Source organism: Ictalurus punctatus, chromosome 9 (genome assembly GCF_001660625.3).
Source record: "Ictalurus punctatus breed USDA103 chromosome 9, Coco_2.0, whole genome shotgun sequence".
In the NCBI taxonomy this organism is placed as follows: Eukaryota; Metazoa; Chordata; class Actinopteri; order Siluriformes; family Ictaluridae; genus Ictalurus; species Ictalurus punctatus.
The window spans coordinates 26,241,221-26,262,679 of record NC_030424.2 but is presented as its reverse complement, the minus strand read 5'-3'; the positions used below and the strand labels follow the sequence as shown (position 1 = coordinate 26,262,679).

At 42.2% G+C, this 21,459-nt stretch overlaps 1 protein-coding gene across 1 annotated transcript in view; it reads left to right on the top strand.

Annotated features, from left to right (window-relative positions):
* Positions 1 to 21,459, top strand: part of atp6v1ba (ATPase, H+ transporting, lysosomal, V1 subunit B, member a) — a 40,615-nt gene that overhangs the window by 10,840 nt on the left and 8,316 nt on the right. The window contains exons 2-9 of the mRNA XM_017476697.2: positions 8,662 to 8,717; positions 10,271 to 10,369; positions 11,430 to 11,523; positions 12,794 to 12,871; positions 13,431 to 13,570; positions 16,023 to 16,124; positions 17,431 to 17,528; positions 17,775 to 17,898. Of these exons, the coding sequence (XP_017332186.1) occupies positions 8,662 to 8,717; positions 10,271 to 10,369; positions 11,430 to 11,523; positions 12,794 to 12,871; positions 13,431 to 13,570; positions 16,023 to 16,124; positions 17,431 to 17,528; positions 17,775 to 17,898 (791 nt within the window). The remainder of the gene's footprint in view (positions 1 to 8,661; positions 8,718 to 10,270; positions 10,370 to 11,429; positions 11,524 to 12,793; positions 12,872 to 13,430; positions 13,571 to 16,022; positions 16,125 to 17,430; positions 17,529 to 17,774; positions 17,899 to 21,459) is intronic.

Here is a 21,459-nt window from a genome sequence, read left to right as displayed (position 1 = left end):
CTGTGAGTTTCGATTCACAGCCTTTCATACGTCCGTCCTTTTGCTCGTCCAACGTTCCTCTTTTTTTTTTCTTCTTCTTCTTTTTTTTTTTTTTTTTTTTTTTAACAAATTATTATTATTATTATTTTTTTAAAAATCGAGTCTCATTTCATGGTTTTTCACACGTTATAATGTTGGCGGCTTCTAAATACGATTGAATCGCAGCACAATTACTTTTCTTAACAGAATAGCTGGTGCAATTATGAAACCAGGAGGGAAAAAAAAATAATCATAATTGATTATTTTGGCGGAAACGTGTTAATGCGTCTTTAGTCGAAAGCATGAAATGGACATTTTGTAGCTTTTGAAAAGCCCTTATTTGCATGCTGCGTATCGAAGCCGCACGGCGCGCTACGTTTGGAAGAATAGCGGTCTGATTCACTTAACATCGATGTTCATTCTGTTCACATTTCCTTTAGTCGGCCGTCCGAATCATGATGATTATCGCAGGCGTGATTATTATTTGAGTTTTTTTTTTTTTTTGCGACGTAATTTTCCATCTATACTTTTTTTTTCTTTCTTTCTTTCTTAGTGAAACTGTAGTTGAATATTTAACATAACATTCAGTGTGTTTTGAAGATCACGTTAAACGTGTGCTGTCAAACATTTTCGCCCGCGCATAAAAGGGCCGATATTTCTATCTCTCTGGCAAATCTCGGATAAAGATTTGTTTGCTCGGATCTGTCGAGAAACTCCTTTTCGCATGATTTCGTTTCCATTGTTGCTCATTTTTATCTATTTCAACAAACGCCAAGCCTAGTTTCCAAAGATTTCACTTTATTTCATTTATTATTTACTCTGTGTAACGATGAGGTCTTCCTTTGCGATGTCCCGTGCAGAACTCTTTCTCACTCAGAACTGAAATGAACTGTATAAAAGTTTCTAAATGTATTTCATTAATGACTTTCTTTCATTTTTTTTTTTCTTTCTTCCCCCATATCATTCAATTTCACACAAACTAACACGGCCTCAGTATTGTCCAAGGACGCAGAAAGTAGGATAATGAGCTTATGGCTGAAGTTCCCTTTTGTTCTGCATTTTGAAGATTAAAGAAGGAACGTTTTCTAATTTGCACAACCTTGGGTCGTTCCACTCTTCCTCAACACGACGGTCTGGAACCGAACTCTCATTCTTTTAGCACTGTACTCTTGTGTCTTGTCTGTTATGTTGTGGTGTGTGTGTGTGTGGAGTTTTTTTTTTTTTTTTTTTTTTTTTTTAAATATCAAAGACAGCTTGTATGTTGACAGGTGTTGATTGTATAATCGGTGTTTTCCTGTTTGTTGATAGTTTCATAGACGTCCTTCTGATCCCAAACCCGAGGGCAATTAGCGCTCTCTTTACACTACGTCTTCTAGACAGCCAGTGTGTTCATGGGGGTAAAAAGAAACCTGAGAAGAGAACGGTGAATGCAGGCAGACCCATCACTGTTACCACTGCTATTGTGCTATTAATTCAGAGCATCGGGGGTGAGGATGCGCCCAAGACGGAGGGGAAGAAGGGGAAGAAAAAAACCCCCCAGCCGGTCCTCCCGCGCTCCTGTGCTCCTCTCTTTGAGAACAGAATGTGTTGGAATGCTCTCTGCCTCTTTTCACTGGCCCCTTTGAATAGAGTCCTTTTTTTTAGTATTTCACACCAAGGTGTCCTCTGGGGCGTGAGGTCAGGCTAGCAAAACAGCTCCTAGGGCTGGATTAGCACCAATTAACGTCTTAGCGCACAATGGGGCCTGGCAGGCCCGGCTCTGACCCGCGCCACTGTTCGGCGCCCAGCCCTCGGACCGCGCCACTCCAGCTCAAGTGTCCCGCGTGGGGCGGGCAAAGTTTTTCAAGCCTAATGGGAAATGTTGCTACTTCACACCATGTGAATGTATAGCCATTTTTTTTGTGATCTTTATTTTGCGAGGCCCTCTTCACAAGGCTCTGGCCGCTCTCTGTGATAGACTGCCATGGGATTGGCTCATATTACTAAGGTGTGGAGGTGTCTTTTATTTATTTATTTATCTATTTATTTATTTATTTAATTAATTTATTTTCTAACTGTTATGTGTTTAAACGTGGGAAGTTCCTTATTTATTTGTGTAATATCGATATACTTTGTGTAGAAGTCATATCTCATACCAATGGCCTTGCATCTTTCTGATTTTTGAGTTTTGGGCTTCAGTTAGATCTTTTAGGTTTTCTTACACACACACACACACACATATACACTCATGTGTTTGAGTCATTTTCCCAGCTAAAAACATGTTTGTTTTTTTTTGTTGTTGTTGTTTTTAATAAAATGCTTTGGATTATTTAGCTTAGTTTTTCCATCTACTCCCAGTCGAAGACGACTCTTAGCTATAATTCCGTCGCCTTATTTTAAGCTGTAATGCTCCAAGACCAGTCCTCCAATTTGGGGGGGGGGGTTGGGCTTATTGTGTTGTAAGATTTCAGCCAGCGTTTTTTCTTTTTCTTTTTTTTGTCCATTAGCTGTGTGTGTGTTGTGTTTGGAGAGGTGGATATTTAAGAGGTTGATGCACAATTATATAGTGGCAATTTTCCTACATCATAATTATGATCACATCTTGGTAAATAGCCATATGAATCTCTTTTGAACCATATGGCCAATTTGTAGGGTAAGTGTAGCTATTAAGTCCATTTTATAAACACATCCGTCGAAAGCATGCACTGCAATTTGTCAGGCATTCGTTTGAAGGGAGGCGTAGGACAACACCATAATAAAAAAAAAAAAAAGTCATGTCTTGGAATAATGTTGGAATGTGTGCTGAAAATGTGTATTTTTGTGCATTTTGTAAAAGGGCATTATGTGCTGGCGGGCACGATTAGGCCGGTGTTTTCTCTTAGAGTAGTAATAATGATGATAATTATGAAGCTAATCTTCTATTTGATGCAAAGCTCTATGTTCGGTGGTGAATTCTGTAGAGGAGTTCCGGATTTACTTTCGCCTGTGTGGTGGTGTTTTTTTTTTTTTTTCTTTACTTCGATCTGTTCTGCCTTTGAATGAATGTATTTCGTCCATACGTCCCACTATAATTTCATCTTTTAGGATGGATTTGACGTTTAATCCGTTCAGAATTCAGGACGGGTTTTTAATCGAGGTCATGTGACCCTGAACGAATGGTATAAAATAGCCCGATACGGTGTGTATGCTGATCTTTACCTACACGCTCGGAAGAGGTGTGTGTCGTACATGGAAGCTTTAGGGGATGGCCTGAGAGGAAAATCGAGTTGGGAAAATACTTGAGCTTGTCGATCCACAGCTCAGTGTCAATCGTCCTCTTCTGTTTAGTGTTTGTGTTTCTGTCTGGGGAAAGTCTGTTAGTCTGGAACGATTACGTGAATAAAGCGATTTCCCTAGGGGTTTTAGTTTTTTTCCCCACACACGTACACAAACGCACAACTTTAGCTAACCCCGATACATCATTTTATATATGATTACATACATACATATGTGTGTGTGCACACACACACACATAGACACAGTCACTGGCTGATGTCGGATATCAGTGTCTACAATGTAACTGACACATCATATAAGTTAAAGAAAGATCTTTCCATCCCCTCTGCTTTTCTCCCTCCTTCCTTGCCTACGTTACTAATTGGACATGATGTGCAGGTGTGTGTGTGTGTGTGTGTGTGTGTGTGTGGGGCAGTGTGATTGTGCGCTGACTGGCTATTCAGGCTAATTAGAGGCAGTACTGCTTCCCCCCATCAGGCGACGTAAGCGTGTTTCCTCCAGCCTTTGATATCAGGATGCAGCCTGATGCCCCCAAAGCCCGACACACACACACACACACACACGCGCACACACATTCATCACATCCAAAACCTGACGCATCCAATCTAAATGGTTGACCTAAAAATAAGTCTGAGTTGACCTTTGCTCGTGTGTCACCCTCTGGCCCCCCCAACACACACACACACACACACACACACACACACACACACACACACACACACACACACACACACACAGGTATTATTAGAGAGAGATTCAGCACATTGGCTCCAGTGTCAGAGCCGGTAATGTTTTCCCAGAGCAAGTGAAAAAAACAAAGTGAGGACTGCACCCGTTTCTGCTCTTCAGCTATTGTCGGACCTCCTGCTGCTAATGTTGGCCCACCCAGGATACACACCTGCCAAAACTGTGTGTGTGTGTGTGGTTTGCAGTTCAATAGTGAGGTGTTTAGTTTTTGTTGAATAGTTTTGTGAATATTAAGGGAGACATTCAGAACATCCGCAAAACATTAATGCAGAAACGAATCAATTCACCGAATGTTCAGATGAATCCGACTTCACAAACGCGCATGAAAAGTATCCAATTAAATTTTATTGACCAGCGCTGTGCCTTTTTTATTCAAATAAAATATGAATACAACATGCTTCAATTTTCACAAAACATATGAATGTGGAGAACTTGGACTTGGAGTAAGTCTAATGAAAAGTTAGGGTGGGGGCGAGTTATTGATCCCAGAAGGCAAAGTAAAAAAAAAAAAAAAAAAAAATTCCTTTTATAGCAGCGTTTAAACTGTTTTGTGTTGCTTAGTAACTGGAGGAAAAAAAAAAGAAGAAAGGGTGAGTGAAATGGAAAAAGTTTAAAAGTATGACATGATTTTAAAGTTTTTTTTTTTATTTCTAGAGGAATCTGGACACAATTGTGACGCCTATTAACAATAAACAATACAAAATAGAACATTTTTCATTTGACTCCCTCTCTGGGATGCCACGATAGCAAACATCTAGTAGTCGGGGAGAGAGAGCGAGTCGGAGATGGAGAGAGAGGGAGAGGGAGTGAGTAGGAGAGAGAGAGAGAGAGAGAGAGAGAGAGATAACGAGTCGGAGATGGGGAGAGAGAGAGAGTTTTAGAGAGTCACAGAAAGAGAGTTTTAGAGAGTCAGAGAGAGAGTTTTAGAGAGTCAGAGAGAGGGGGAAGGAGTAGGAGAGAGAGAAAGAGAGAGCGAGTCGGGGAGAGAGAGAATGAGTCGGAGATGGGGAGAGAGAGAGAGAGTTTTAGAGAGTCAGAGAGAGAGAGAGAAAGAGAGAGCGAGTCGGGGAGAGAGAAAGAGAGAGCGAGTCGGGGAGAGAGAGAACGAGTCGGAGATGGGGAGAGAGAGAGAGAGAGAGAGTGAGTCGGAGATGGGGAGAGAGAGAGCTTTAGAGAGTCAGAGAGAGAGAGAGAGCGCGAGAGCGAGTCGGAGATGGGGAGAGAGAGAGAGAGAGCTTTAGAGAGTCACAGAGAGAGAGTTTTAGAGAGTCAGAGAGAGAGAGAGAGAGAGCGCGAGAGCGAGTCGGAGATGGGGAGAGAGAGAGAGAGTTTTAGAGAGTCACAGAGAGAGTTTTAGAGAGTCAGAGAGAGAGAGAGAAAGAGAGAGCGAGTCGGGGAGAGAGAGAACGAGTCGGAGATGGGGGGAGAGAGAGAGAGAGAGAGAGTGAGTCGGAGATGGGGAGAGAGAGAGCTTTAGAGAGTCAGAGAGAGAGAGAGAGCGCGAGAGCGAGTCGGAGATGGGGAGAGAGAGAGAGAGAGCTTTAGAGAGTCACAGAGAGAGAGTTTTAGAGAGTCAGAGAGAGAGAGAGAGAGAGCGCGAGAGCGAGTCGGAGATGGGGAGAGAGAGAGAGAGAGCTTTAGAGAGTCACAGAGAGAGAGTTTTAGAGAGTCACAGAGAGAGTTTTAGAGAGAGAGAGAGAGAGAGAGAGAGAGAGAGCGCGAGAGCGAGTCGGAGATGGGGAGAGAGAGAGAGTCGGAGAGAGTCGGAGAGAGAGAGAGAGTCGGAGAGAGTCAGAGAGAGCGAGTTTAGTTATGAAACACTGTCTGACCATGACTATTAAAACAGTGGAGGCTACAAGTGCTAAGGCGCACTCCTAAACACACCCCTTATACTCGGAATGCAAGCATTAGTTTAAATTCTCTGATAAGGTGTCAGGACAGAAAGATTTATTAAAAGCATGAACATGTGAGTAATTATTAGTGACATTCGGCTACATTTAGCTGACAGGACACGGGCTGAATGGCGATGCATGGTGGAACATTAGGAGGTAGTTTATAACACTACAATGTGTTCGCGTCTTTAACAAATAACTCGCTCTCGCAAACATTACATGGAGCATAACGTTAGCTGGTTCCACGGCAACAATGCCAGCTGCCTCAAACAAACGTAATGTAGGACCCGTCTTTCAGGTGCTTCGCCAAATTCCAGGTGTTTCCTCGCTTTGTTTGAAATGAACGATAGCATCGGTTACACACCGGCTTCACAGCATCAATTACATGTTTGCTGTCACCCGCCTCGAATGCGAAGTATTTCCATATTCGCCGCTTACCACCTTTCCTCTCGACGAGTCGGGGCGGAGCTAAACTTGTCGCCATATTCTGTAGTTTTTCCCGTGTGCTTGTAGGCCTCGTTCTTCTTCTGTACCACTTGTGGACCGACTAAAACACCTGCGCGTATTTGCTGCGCCCCATCAGGTCCGGAAGAATCGCAACCTCGGTACCTACGTTATCAATCGCTAGCTACTGCAGAAAAACAAGTACCGTCACGTTTTCAGAATGTTGGTACCGAAGGATCGGTTCTCGTGACATCCCTACTCCCCGTTATAAGAGTAACGTCACTATAGTATGTTAGTGCACTTCTTAATTAAAGTAAATATTGCTCAGTGTCCTGGTATTAAATGTTTAATTAACGAATATTGCACTTTTAACAATAAAGCCTGAGACCAATAGGCTTGATCTAACAGTTGGTAGATGTATATTGGCAAAATCAGCGAATATGCAATAACCTCACACGTTCTATCGTACCCTATGTAGTGAGCTTATCTAGTGAACGAGGTTCAGTTGGCGGAGAGGCTTAAATTCGGAAAAAAGACGGGGTCTCGGATTACTAAAGGGATTTCAAATCGAGCTGAATATCAGCGGCAGGAAACATAGGAGTGTGTGTAGATGAATAAAGATGAGATTTTAATAAAGACCGTGTTTGTCCTCGACAGTACGCGGTAAAATTCCACTGTATAAGGCAATCGCTACGTTATTTGTTATACAGCCCCCTCCGAAAGTATCGGAACAGCAAGGCCGATCGTCTGGCACGAATTCAATCCCGCACACACGACTTTAGTTCCTGCATGCAATTATTTCCCATTTATTGTCTCGCAACAATGGAAGACGAATATATGACCATGGATTTGTCTGACTCACATGTCCTATGTCTCGATAAACGTCCATAGAGGCATTACGAAGAAAAAAGGAAACTCTTTTCAGCATGTAGTGCTTTTACTGAATTGGGTTTGTTTAGTTAGCTTTAGAAGCTGTGTATCGCTACGACCGTTTCTCTTCGCTGTTTCGCTGGACAGGGCACGTAGGGTGAAGTATATTTAACACAAAGTAACTCGAGCATTAATAATATACAGTAGTGCTCATAAATTTACACCCCCCTTGCAGAGTCTGCAAAATGTTAATCATTAAAAAAAAAAAAAAGTAAGAGGGATCATAACGATTGCGTTTTGTTTTTATTTAGCACTTCACTGATGAAACTTTCACATCACAGATGTTTACATGTAGTCCAGAAGACACAGTAATAACGTAATTTGCACAATTTATACTGATGATCCTTTTCAAAAGTTTGCACCCCCTCCTGACTTAATGTATCGTGTCGCCTTCCCGAGCATGAGTGAACGTTTGCATAGTCGTGCACGAGTCCCTCATTTGTCGCGAGTGGGAAAAGATGGATATATCCGCTGCTGGAAAGGGCTCAATTATGCAGAAGGTGCTGGAAAAGTAAAGAACGTGCAGGACCTGGAGGATTTTTCTGAAGAACAGTGGGATGTTTAAGTGTTCAGGACAAACAAGGGACTCGTGAAGAACTCTCACAAAATATAAAAACAGTCTCTGATCATACATGTAGTGCGAGTTTTATTACAATTAAAACTACAAAATTACATGTGCATGAGGTTTAACTGCACACAAAGTTACATTATACTCCGTGCCATAACCAAAGAGGCGAAGATTTTACTCTAGCACTCGATCCACTCTGACGGGTCGGAGTCAGAGATGCTTTTCCCGAGATTGTCACATTGCCACTGCAATTTCTCCGTGAGCCTCAGCGCCATCTCTCTCTCTCTCTCTCTCTCTCTCTCTCTCTCTCTCTCTCTCTCCCTCTCTCTCTCTCTCTCCCCCTCCCTCTCTAATGCCTGTTATTTGTGATGCATTTCACTTGGAGGTTTTCGGGTTGATATGCGACAGGCGTGTTACAGAAAGGCTAAGAAATTGGCATTTCACCATGTCCAAGCCGATCAGACCAGGTTTAGTGAAGCGTGGACCCTTTACGCCTGCGAAGAGGGGACTGTCCTCTGCCACGGTCTTGACATTTGTGCACAGAAAGTCCAATTATAATACTTGTAGAAAGGTTGCCGTGTGCAATTAGATGCACAGGTGTTGTGTTAGAGCGAGGAGTCATTGCCATGGGATTGACTCGAGGCTTTCATGGCTGTTATCAGTGCACCGAATTAGACAGGAAGAGGAGTGTTCAGGTTTCCTAGTGCAGTCGGAGATATTCTCAGGTTATTCCCAAAGGCTGAAAACGAAACATTTTTATTTCTTCCTCATGCTAATGATGCTAATAACAATCTGTTTTATCCTCAGCTTACTCCACTGTCTCAGGTGTTAACGGGCCTCTGGTCATCTTGGACAACGTCAAAGTAAGAAGCAGTTCACATTTTATTTTTATATATATTTTTCAATATTTTTAAATCAGCAGTATGAATTGTTTGCTTTTGGGGTTCTTTTCTGGAAATGTTATCGCAAGCAGCCTGTGGAAAAGGTTGCAAGAAAAAGGCACAAGTTAAAATTTAAGGAGGAAGAATGTAAACCGGACTCGCATGTGGCGTTTGCCACAAAATGGTGAGTTTAAACCTCGACGATGCCACAGCCAGTCCCTCCAGGACCGCAGAAATGAATCCAAAATCCAGCAAACTCCACAATATTTGGACAAGACGTGCCACGTGACGTCATCGCATGCACATTCGGTCAAAGCCCTCTTCGATTCGCGCGAGTCGAACATGAGTACACCTAAATGAGGTCTCAAATCGTAGGGTCGGCGGTTCGATTCCCAGCCCACGTGACTCCACGTACCGAAGTGTCCTTGGGCGAGACACTGAACCCCGAGTTGCTCCCGATGGGAAGTTAGCGCCTTGCATGGCAGCTCTGCTACCACTGGTGTGTGAGTGAATGAGAACCAGTGTAAAGCGCTTTGGAACCGTTAAGGGTAAAAAATAAATAAAAGCGCTATATAGATGCAGACCAGACACCTAAAAGGTCTCATTTACCAACAGACATCACCGCGCGCAAAACAATTTTGCCCAATTGCAGTTTCGCCATTTCAAGTAGATTTCCGCAAAAAAAAAAAAGCCACAAAAACCCGCAGCAAAATCGAGCATTTTTAGCTGCAGTAAGCATCCATGGCCCGGAATTCCAAGAAAGCAAACTTGTGTGCTCTCTGGTTGTGAGGAATAGGCTTGCTCTCTCTCCCCTGTCAGTCAGAGTGACGCTAGCCAATCGCATGTGGAAGAGGGCAGACAGCACTTTCCTTCTGTCACGCAGCATGAGCAGCAGTTCGAAAGGGTGCGGAGGCTGGCTTCATGTGTCTCGGAGGAAGCATGTGTTTGCCCTCACTCTCCCTGGTTGGTAGCTGGCATGTCATACGGGTGATAGGGAGTGACTATGACTGGTAGTTGGGATGAAAAGGGGTGTGTGGGTGGTGGGGGGGGGTTTAAATCAGAAAGTGTCTGAGAATAGTCGCTAGCTATTTCTGCATACTGGCTAGCTTAGTGTTAGATGGCCCACTAGAACAAGCTCACAGCTAGATAGATAGCTACAATAGTCCTTTTCAGATGTTGGCTCACTAGCAAACAAGTTCGTTATCTGGCATGTTCAGCAAGAAAAATCTAACAGCACGCATCATTCTCTTATCTCTAAATACTGGATCTTGTGACCAAATTGAGTCAGGATTTATTTAAACTGCATTTTAACTCCGGCTTCCTTCACGTTTTGCTGTCGTTTCATAAATGTAATTCTTTGGTTTGTTTTTGTTTTTGGCCGCCAGTCAGATGCATTGGAGGATAAATGCACTGTGTGATGGATAAGATGGAAGATGCAAATTGGAGAGTTATGAACTGCTGCTTTAAAACCATCTGATATCAGTAACTAGCCTGTTCCTTGTGCGCCATAAGTGAGATTCTTATTTGCTCTCTAGTTTCCTCGTTACGCCGAGATCGTCCACCTCACCCTGCCCGATGGCACTAAGCGGAGCGGACAGGTGCTGGAGGTGAGCGGCAACAAGGCTGTTGTTCAGGTGAGACTGCGGAAATGGGGTGTGGTTGATTCGCTGTTGTACATCCTGCTTAAGATTTATCCGTGTGTGTGTATATATGTATATGTGTATATATATGTGTGTGTATATATATGTGTATAATCACAATTCTTAGACATTTCTACGATACATGATGCAATACAGTAGTGTTGTTTTTTGTTTGTTTGTTTTTTCGTTTATTTAACATCTACAAAATATCCATGATATTTCAGAAAGCATACCATGACCATTTCTCACAGTATGAAAGGATTCCCAGAAGCTTTACACATTTACCGACATTGATTTTCAAACCATGTAACGTGTACTTCTTCAGCCATTGTGATCTTTTGTAATAAGGGTTTATCCAGAGCACACCATGATGAACAGCTTTTCAAGTGACTGTTGCTCATTCCTGCCTGTGTGGATTTTCCCATGTGGAAGTGGCGAGGGGAAGTGTGTAGAGGCTGAATCATTTCCCCCAGATAGAGCTTTAAATTGGTTACACAGCATCTTGTGAAACAGTTTGACAAAAGAGTTTTAAATTATTGTTTGGTTGGGGGCGGGGGTACACAAATTTGAAAGCCTTGGGAACAAACATTTACACAGTTTCATTGAAACACATAAACAAAAAAAAAAACAAACAAAAAAAAGGATCGATTGTGTTTTAGTCCTTGTGTAAGCCAGAGAAGGTGGTATTGGCTTCCAGACATCTTTTTTTTTTTTATGCTTTTTGTTCAGATAATGTTGGGTTTGTGGGTTCAGACCCTGCTCAGGGTTTGTGTGTGTGTCTGTGTGTGTGTGTGTGTGTGTGTGTGTGTGTGGTAGATTGAATAGAGAATATTCTTGAGTAGGTCTCAACTTGGACGAGAAACATTCCTCCTGAGGTCACCCTTAAGAAACGCTACTGTGTGGTGTGAGAAGTTGCTGTGTGGGTTGTGTTCCTACCTCCTGATCTTTTTATTCAGAACAGCGGTGGCGTTTCATAAGCTGAATTTTTAGTCAGAAGTTTAAGGGAAGATTTTTTTCGATGGCTGGACTCTGAGGTTTGGTTTGCGATCGGCAGGTGTTCGAAGGGACCTCAGGGATCGATGCAAAGAAGACCGCATGCGAGTTCACGGGTGACATCCTACGCACGCCTGTGTCTGAGGACATGCTGGGTAAACACGCACACACACACACTGTACAGCCCAATTCTTCTTAAAACCATAGTTTATTCCTTTTTTAAAAAAAATTTCTTTAACCTTTCTTGGCTTGAAAATCATTCCCATTCAGTAGATTCCATCAACTTTATTTAAAAAAGATGCCCCAAACTTTTTTTAATTTTTAAATGCTCTTCCACTCTCCCTGACCGGCTGATTCTGTTTTATATCGAGTCAGGTTTGGTTACGCAAAGCTGCATTCATGTTTTTTCAATACACGCAAAGGCCGCGTCCCAATTCGCCTACTATCCGCCCTAAATAGTATTCGAGATTAGAACTAGTGCGTCCCAAGTTGTGGTTGAAACGAGTATCCCAAAGGTACCCAGATGGTCTTCTTTAACCTTAGCGGTTCTACAAAGCACGTTACATTGTGTCTCATTCACCCATTCACACACACTCACACACCAATAGTAGCACAGCTGCCATGCAAGGCGCTAACATGCCATCGGGAGCAACTTGGGGTTCAGTGTCTCGCCCAAGGACACTTCGGTACGTGGAGTCACGTGGGCCGGGACTCGAACCGCCAACCCTACGATTAGTGGACGATCCGCTCTACCACCTGAGTCAGGCCACAACCGCCTATTTGTTAGTCTAAAGCAAATACTTGGATACATGCAGTGTAACTTATTTAAAGTTATAAAGTGCTACTTTGTTTACTTTTGATGCTGTGAGCAGCCATGTTGGTGTGACGTCACTCGCTGAACTCGGAGTTGAGGAGGCCATCCCGAATTCCCCAGTAGGAATTCCGAGTTGACATGGTGTTTTCTTTTTGTTTAGTTTTTTCTTAGCCTGAGGTTGGAGATGACACGATACGACCGTTAGTCCAACGCAATGCAGCATTAATTCTAGCAACCTAGCAAATTAATTACTCGCAAATTATTATGTACACTTATCTAATGTTTAGTAATGGATAAAATTGTAGTTATGAAAGGTAAAAATCCTTTTGAGCGGTTTGGCTGCTGTCGAGTAAATTGTTTAATATGACCGTGCAAATCAAGATGCAGATACTACAGCTAGTTCAGCTTTTAAAGACCACAGGAGGACATGGGGGGGGGGGGGGGGGGGGGGTTCCTAATTGCATGCTCAGACATGTTCATATACTGCAGCATCAACGATATATCAAATAGTTTATCAAGCTTCATAGATTACTTTAATGGTTCAAAATGAACAAAAATGATGTTTATTTCTAATGGTGTTTATTGTGTTTGGGTATTTTTCGATTTTTCAGGGCGTATTTTCAACGGCTCAGGGAAGCCCATCGACCGCGGCCCAAGCGTTCTGGCCGAGGAGTACTTGGACATCATGGGTATGACCAATTTTAAAGCTCCCGAGCTTTATCCATCTCTCACACAAGAAAGAGTAAAATTCATTACATGAGGGTAATTTGTATTTGTGTGCAGGATGATGAGCATTGTACACTTTGGGGATGGGGGCATGGGGGGAGGGGGGGTAGTGTAGTGTAGTGCATCACTGCAAACCAATACAAAGTTCTTCTGACTGATCTCCTTTATCCTATGACGAAACCTTTCTATCCTGGTGGGCGGGGTCTCTTCCAGGATGACTCCGCCCCATCTACAGGACACAAGGGCTCACTGAACGGTTTGATGAGGATGAAAATGATGTAAATCATATGCATAATGTCTCAGCTGAATCGGAATAGGGTGAAGGAGACGCATGAATCTGTGGGTCTGTCCGAATAACTGATCGTATATGAAAACAATCTTGCCTGATTTTCTACCATGTGTGCCATTCAAAGTAAAATGTAACCTCATGTAGAAGTTTTTGATATTTGTGAAGGTGAGGCTATTGAGGAAGCTCGTAGTTATGTTCTATCTGACCCTCCCATAACCTCTGACCTTTCCAAGGCCAACCCATCAACCCTCAGTGCCGTATCTATCCAGAAGAGATGATCCAGACGGGCATTTCTGCCATCGATGGTATGAACAGCATCGCCAGAGGACAGAAGATCCCCATCTTTTCTGCTGCTGGTCTTCCACACAACGAGGTGTGTGTGTGCGTCTGTGATTAACTGTTAAGTGTCGATTAAGTGCCGATGTTTTATTATTATATCACACTTGCTAGTGGATGCCATGCTGCACCTTGTTAGCATTGGCTTTTTTGCGAATAATCCTACATGTTAAGATGAACATCATTGACATTCATTTTCAGGTGCTCTTTCAAACACTGCTTGGTAAAACCCCGACACTGTGACTGTAGTCAATGAACCAGAAACACAAGAACGGTAGCAGGAGGAAAGAAGACTGCGGAAGTGTTTGGCTAAATTTAGTTTTACACCACCACGCCATTACAGCAATCCTCTCTAAGATTATTACTTGTCACACTGTACGAGATGATATATATATATATATATATACATGAGTATTAATGAGAACAGGTACTGGTGTTGGCTGAGGAGGCTCCAGTTCCAGTTCATCACAAACGTGTTCAGTGGGGTTGAGAGGTCACGGCTCTGTGCAGGACACTCGAGTTCTTCGACTCCAACTTTGACAAACCATGTCTTCATGGAGCTCGCCTCGTGCACCCTGGAAGAGGTTCGAGTCTCTTAGTTCCCATGAAGGGAAACTGAGACATTATATACAATTGTGTGCTTCAGACTTTGTAGCAACAGTTTTGGGGAAGAACCACATATCGGTCAGGTGTCAACATGCATTTTGTCCGTGAAGTGCATTCTCCGAGAAAACACTCCCCGTCCGCTGTCTTGACACTCAGTCAGCTGCCAGCGAGCCCGTGTTACGTCATGTGTTCCACAGGTATCAAATCGCAACCGAATCCAGCGTAAACCTGGCTTTGATTCAGTTCAGGATTCGAGGTTGAGTAAATTTACGATTTTTAACTTTCTTTTTTTCTGTAACTCAACCTCTGTTACGCAGTGTGTGAGGAGCCATATGAAGAACCGTGACTTCTAAAACCAACAATGTTCCTTTTAATAAACCATAACGTTAGCTTAGTCTAAATTCTTCTAGCTGTGCCTCGGGTCTCAAGTCTAACAACCCGACTTCCATTGAACGGAAGGTGCAATTTGGTGAGATTTAGGTTGTTTGCGGATTATCTCATCCAGACGATAAAATGATTTTATTCCTGTATCTTGGAGTGAAATTGCCGAGCTCCGCAAGGAAATGGGCTTCTAGTTGCAGGCTGTGCTGCTTATCACATGGATAATAATGATGCAGCTATTCGGCTGCAGGAAATGCGTCTACATGTGCCCATCTCTAACCTGCTGCTCTTTATTTCATCCCATTGCTGGAAAGAAGGTACTGTCATATGTACGTGTGTGTGTGTGTGTGTGTGTGTGTGTGTGTGTGTGTGTGTGTGTGTGTGTGTGTGTGTGTGTGTGTGTGTGTGTGTGTGTGTGTGTGTGTGTGTGTGTGTGTGTGTGTGTGTGTGTGTGTGTTTGTAAGACAGCATCCCCATGATTGCTGTTATTAAGCAGAGGAGCTTTAATTGTTTTCTCCCCGTGGTGCCGCTGCTCTTCAGAACTGGGTCAGGAGGACAATTTCCCAAACACACCATGACATTTTTGCGGCGTGTCAGCGGGAGCCGCGGCGCTTTAGAACACACAAAGAAAACGTAAAAGAAAATGCAGATGTACAAGGCTAATAAACGGAACAACCTTTTATTATTATACGTATTTCAAAGCAAGCGTTGTGGGCTGGATGTTAATTATCCGGGAATTGGCTTTGATTGCTAGTATTGGTCCCGATGGACCATTTTATACTTTTGTATGAATTATTTAGCGTGACATTTTATTCGTTCTTGTCATCTAAAGAAGCCACACACACTGACTGGTAGGCACACTAAGATCATATTGCTTCTACTTAAGTTTATGAATCGATCTTGTTGTTTGTGTGTGCTTTTGCACTAACGTAAGATTTACCTAGCTGCATCATCGGTTTTGAAAACAGAAGACACTTGAAAAGAGGTTTGAGATGCTGGAGGCCATGATGAATAGGCTGCGTATTTTGAGTATTATGTGGGTCAGTTGCCCAACATACTTTTATTTTATTTTTTATGTTCCATATAATAAAAAGACATTAATATCAGTGTAACCTGAATTTTTCAGAACTATATAAAGTAGAAAATATCCAAATTTGACCATGTGAGGGTCAGGCTAGTCCTTTACATGTTTAATAAACACCTCAAAATGAAACTGGTGTTTGGGGCTCAGAGTGAAATCATGTGTAAGCTCATAGGTCTGGAAATGTGTGGAATTTAAAGGCAGTCATTTTCAGGGAACATTTTAGAAGTGTAGATATTCTGTTTGTCAAAGGAAGACCCACTTTTCCTCATTTTCTTCCCTGATGCAGCCTCCATAATACATATTACATGTTATTTTCTTACTTTCCCATGATCTTATTAGTGCTGTGGGTTTGTTTTTTTTCACAGACTTCTCGGCGAAAAGGAAATAACGTGTGTCATTTTGTTCCGTTTGCATTCAGATCGCCGCTCAGATCTGTCGCCAGGCCGGTTTGGTGCAGAAGTCGAAGGACGTCATGGATTACAGCGGCGAGAACTTCGCCATCGTGTTCGCCGCTATGGGGGTACGTCTGTATTTCCCCGTGGTTTGTTTGTCGATCCTGAAGGGAATTCTGGTTTGCCTACACACTAATTAAGATGAGATCATTTTCCTCTAGCGATGGTTTGTGTGCAAATTATAAGGTATGCAGTAAATGTATTGCTTCCTGATGTACTCTAATGTTTCACTCTGTCTGACAACTTAATTTATTTTATACACACGCATGCAGATATAATTTCAACCCTGACTGCTTCTCTACTTGTTTTAGCACAAATCTGAGGTTTAGCCTTGTCTACAAGTGAAAAATCTGTATGGTGTTTCTTCTTATTTCACATTTCTTTATGTCCCCATTTATGTTTTTTTTTCTTTTTCTTTCTTTCCACTAGTTATAGTATTTGTCAAACTTACCGTAAGCATTTTCCACACATTATAATTTTATTTACCTCCAAACCTTTTTTCCCCAAAACTCGTCTTTTTTTTTTTTTTTTCTTGTATTTTCTTTGGCAGCGATTTTCTGATTCACGTCCAGTCTTACTACAAGATCGGATTTCAGCCATATCTTGCCACCGAAAGAAAACGTGCCTTGTTTTATTTCACATTTACCCCTGCTCTGTCTCCATGTAACTAATTAATACTGTAAAAGTCCACAAACTTATTATTTATTTCGACAAATCTTCTCCTTAAAGTATTTTACGTTCTCATTTAAGAAAATATCACAACGCTAAGTAAGTTTAAGTGTATAAAGAAAGCTGTTGTTTAGTTGGGCGTACGTTAGTGTGGTCGAAAGGCGTTACTCGTGTCTAGACACAGAGGGGGGTGAAAAACTAGCCTTGTGACTTTAATCCTCCCATTAACCCTCCCTTAACCTCCCACACCCCCATCTCTAAGCATGTGTTACTGTCGCCTCATTGGGCACAGTCTGTCCTCTCAGAGAGGCATTAGACGGGTCAGGTGTCCCGTTCACCTGCACATTGAGGTGTGAAGGGCTTCCATTAACCTGAGCGAGTAATGTCACTGACCTGGGCTTCTGCTCTTGGTTTGGGTGTTTGTGCTTAATGTGTTCTGCATTCAGCACGTGTAACACTATACCCTGATTTCATGCTCAGGCCGGCTGAAGTGTTAAACCTGTTTCAGAAAGGTGCGTGTCTTCCTCCAGCAGGAAATTACCTTGTGTAGGGGCTTATTTGAGTAGTGTGAGGGGTTTAGGGTATTGCTGTGCAGAAAATAGGGTGGAAATCCCAGCATTCTCAATGCGCAGGATATTAGAAATGTGTTCAATCTTATCCTGCTGTTGTTTCTAAGTTGCGTAATTGAATGGAAATCTCTTTCAGGTCAACATGGAGACTGCCCGTTTCTTCAAGTCGGACTTCGAGGAGAACGGATCCATGGACAACGTCTGCTTGTTCCTGAATCTGGCCAACGACCCTACGTGAGCCGGTTCAGATTTTCATTTTAGCCACCGATCAGTAACACAGAGCTTGATTTGTTGATTAGTTAAATAATAAGAACGGAAAAAGCGTACCTGCATCATCTGCACGTCTCATTCAAGTGGCAGCGTACTAAAGTGAACTGTACTAAAGGCTTCCCTGGGAAAAAAAAAAAGTTCCAAAAACGAATACTGCGTAGAAATCTGTTACTTATTATAATGTCATACACGCCTGCATTCTCCTTCCAGGATTGAGCGCATCATCACCCCGCGACTGGCTCTGACCTCAGCCGAATATCTGGCGTATCAGTGTGAGAAGCACGTGCTGGTCATCCTGACGGACATGAGCTCCTACGCCGAGGCTCTGAGAGAGGTGAGCGACAAGACACCACCACTGACCTCACCTAATAGCCAGAATTCTCTACAAACCTTTCATTATCACATTAAAAAAACTCTGAGGTGGAAAAGGTAACATATGGAGATTGTATGAAGGAATTAGTTGATGACACTTGCTACTAACCAGAGACGAATGAAACGTACCATCACTGCTTGCATCTCCATAACAGGTCCACATAAATGACACCACGAATAAACATGCACTTTTGACTAATGTTAATGCTCAAGGATCTTGCACCTTAAAATGTCAGAACTACTTGCATATAATGTAATGAACCTTCATGTGTGAATGAGCTCTCCCCCTTTAATGCCTTAGAAAGGTCCTCCTAAGCTCATCATGATCCGGAGAAACACCTTTCAGAACTCGAGCTCAAAACTGAACACGGGTTCTCGAGATACAGTCCAGCAGTTCCCTTTAAAGTTTCACCACACTGTCCGGGATCGTATCCGGTCCGAATCAGAAACCGTTTATTCAAGTTACAGGCTGTAAACGAACATCATTAGGCTTAGTAGCACACTTGGGATGTGTAATAGCAAAATAATCAATTAAACACACAGACAAACAAAAAGCTTGAAAATAAAAACGAAAAAAGAGAAGAAAAGAAATTAGTCCCAAATATTTACTTTAATTGCTAGTTGATTGACGTATGAAATGGTGTGATACAACCTGACCCAAAGCTGCTGCCACCCCAAAAGTTGATTTCTTTTTCAATAATCGCACACCCTGAAGTGTTTTACTCTTCTTAAAACTTAAAAAGTTTAGCAGTTAGCTTAGCAACTTAGCAAGTCGTCTTAAAAATTCGCGAGCCGTTGCAAATTTTATTAATTAAAGAACACGTCGTGCTTTTTATTCATTTATTTTCATTCGTTTCATTCATTTTATTCATTTATATACCTTTTAATGCTGTGGAACATCCTTGAAAGAAGTTATCGCTTCTGTTAAAACGGGTATAAAGAGTAGTACTTTAACCAGCCTCGCTGGTTTCTTTAGAATTCGATCGAAGGGCTAGCGTTCGTCGTATTTTGAACAGATTTGAAGACGCCACTCATATGTTATTTCCTGTGAAGTCTTTAATTCTCTTTACCGATATAATAAAGGTGTCAAGGCTGACCTCTAAGAAATATGTTGGTACTTTATTCGCTTTTCCTCCGAAATGAAATCGAAGAAACTAGCAGAGCGTATTACGACAGTAACCAAAAAGTAGAACGGATTAAGGATTATCGTATTAGCATGTCGTACATATGCCGATGGTGGATATTGGATTGCACACCGAGTGTAGAGATCACGTCTACCTCGTAACAAATACTCCCTGCCCGACTCTTGATGTTGTGAGTAGTATTAAGTTTGGTGTAGGGTTTCCTCTAAGCCTTTGTGAGACAGCCTGACTCGAGGGATTATAATAGAGGGATTCCAGAAAACATCTGCCGCTCTATAAACATACAATATCACATTTAGCCACGAAAGCACATGCCTCTTAGTCTGCTTAAGAGCCATGACAATGACCGTACACGAGGAACAATCGTGACCTATTAACAGACGCTAATAATTTCCTAGTGGAAGTGGAAAGCACGAACAGCTGTTAACCAGAATTTAGTACACAGACACACGAGAGAGGAAAAAAGGAATACACCGGATAAAACATTCCTCCCATCTTATAACAGTTAAAAAAAAAATTCCTCGGTCTCATGGAAATACCTTAACGCAATTATCTTTTTATGTCCGCTGAAAGAGTGTTTTGAATAGATGTATTTTCTTCTTCTTCTTCTTACTTCTTCTTCTTCTTCTTCTTCTTCATGGCAGGCCTTGCTTGCCTTCTCTTTTAAGCTAGTTATAATCTTTTTGTAGCCCGTCACGTTTTCATATTTCACTGTGCCAACTTCACAATACACATTCCAAATAGTTGAGATGCATGTGAAAGCACAGCTGCCTGCTAGCATACGACGGTAACCTTGGAAGATGTTAGCCCCATCAATACAGCCTGTACTGTACAACGCGCACTGGCCTGGTTTTGTCTAACCGCTCGGAATGCACCGTAACCCTTTTGTTAACTCGAAGGTCGAGACTTCAGTCTTTTGACCCCTCTAAAGAAAAGAAATTGTTTTTGACGTGAAGGACTTTTCCTTAAATTGAATGAAGGTGTGAAGGCAAGGCACTTTTATTTTTAAAGCATATTTAAAACAGCCACTGCTGACCAAAGTGCTGTACAAGCTAACAAAGTTAGACACTAAGCTGAGAAGAGAATAAAATACAATAAAACACCTAAACAGACAAGAAACAGACACACACACACACAATAAGATTACATTGATCTAAATGCCAGAGGGAAAAAAAAGATATGTTTTCAGTGAGGTTTTAAAACTAGCAACATCGCAAGACAACCCGACATGTACTGGCGATCCATTCCACACACGTGGCATCACCTTTTAACTTCAAACGAGACCTTGGCGCGTGAAACGATGTTGTTCAGCAACAAGCACACGCCCAGTGATTATCCATCACCCGGCTGACCGCACGTCTCTTTCCTCTCCTCTCTCTTTTCTACTTGTGAGGAGTTTATCATGTTTAAATAAACAATTTTGGAATCCCGTTTGGTTGGTAAAATGTGCGTGGCACCGCTAAGACACGGCGCTTTTGTTAACAGCAATTAAGCCGAGAGTGATTGGCGGGAAATAATGAAGAGTAAACTTTCATGGCTTAAAACTTAACGGCCGCTCACACACCTAAACACAGCAAAGTGTGTGTGTGTATATATATATATATATATTTTTTTTTTTTAAATTGTGAAAATGCAAAGGAGTTTTTTCATCACCATTCCTGAATCTTTCTCTACTATTACTGAGAGCACTCGATAGGGTGTTCAGCTTCATTGTTACAGTCTCTTCCGAAACTATTGGAACGGTAAGGCCAATGACTTTTTGTTTTTGCTGTAGACTGAAGGAAGACATTTGGGTTTGAGCTCAAAAGATGAATAAGATGAGAAGAGAGTTTCAGCTTTTATTTCCTGGTATTTATATGTAGATGTTTTAAACGACATAGAACATAGTATTTTGGTGTCAGACCACCCAATTTGTAGGCGAGCAAAAATATTGGAACACATGACTGATGGGTGTTTCTTGCTACCCGGGTGTGTCCTGTTAGATCGATTGTTTAAAGTTTAAACAGTAAATAGCTCTGAAAATCTACTGTTGGTTTTAGCCTTCAGACCTCATTTGTTAAAAAGGAGAATGGTAAATGGTCTGCAGTTATATAGCGCTTTTTTTTTTTTTTTTAACCTTAGCGATTCCAAAGCGCTTTACACTGTGTCTCATTCACCCCTTCACACACACACTCACACACCAGTGGTAGCAGAGCTGCCATGTAAGGTGCTAACTTGCCATCGGGGGCAACTTGGGGTTCAGTGTCTTGGGGTTCAAGTGCCAAGGACACTTCAGCATATGGAGTCACGTGGGCCGGGAATCGAACCGCCAACCCTACGATTAGTGAACAACCGGCTCTACCACCCGAGCCACAGCCCTGTACAAGCCAACATGAAGATCA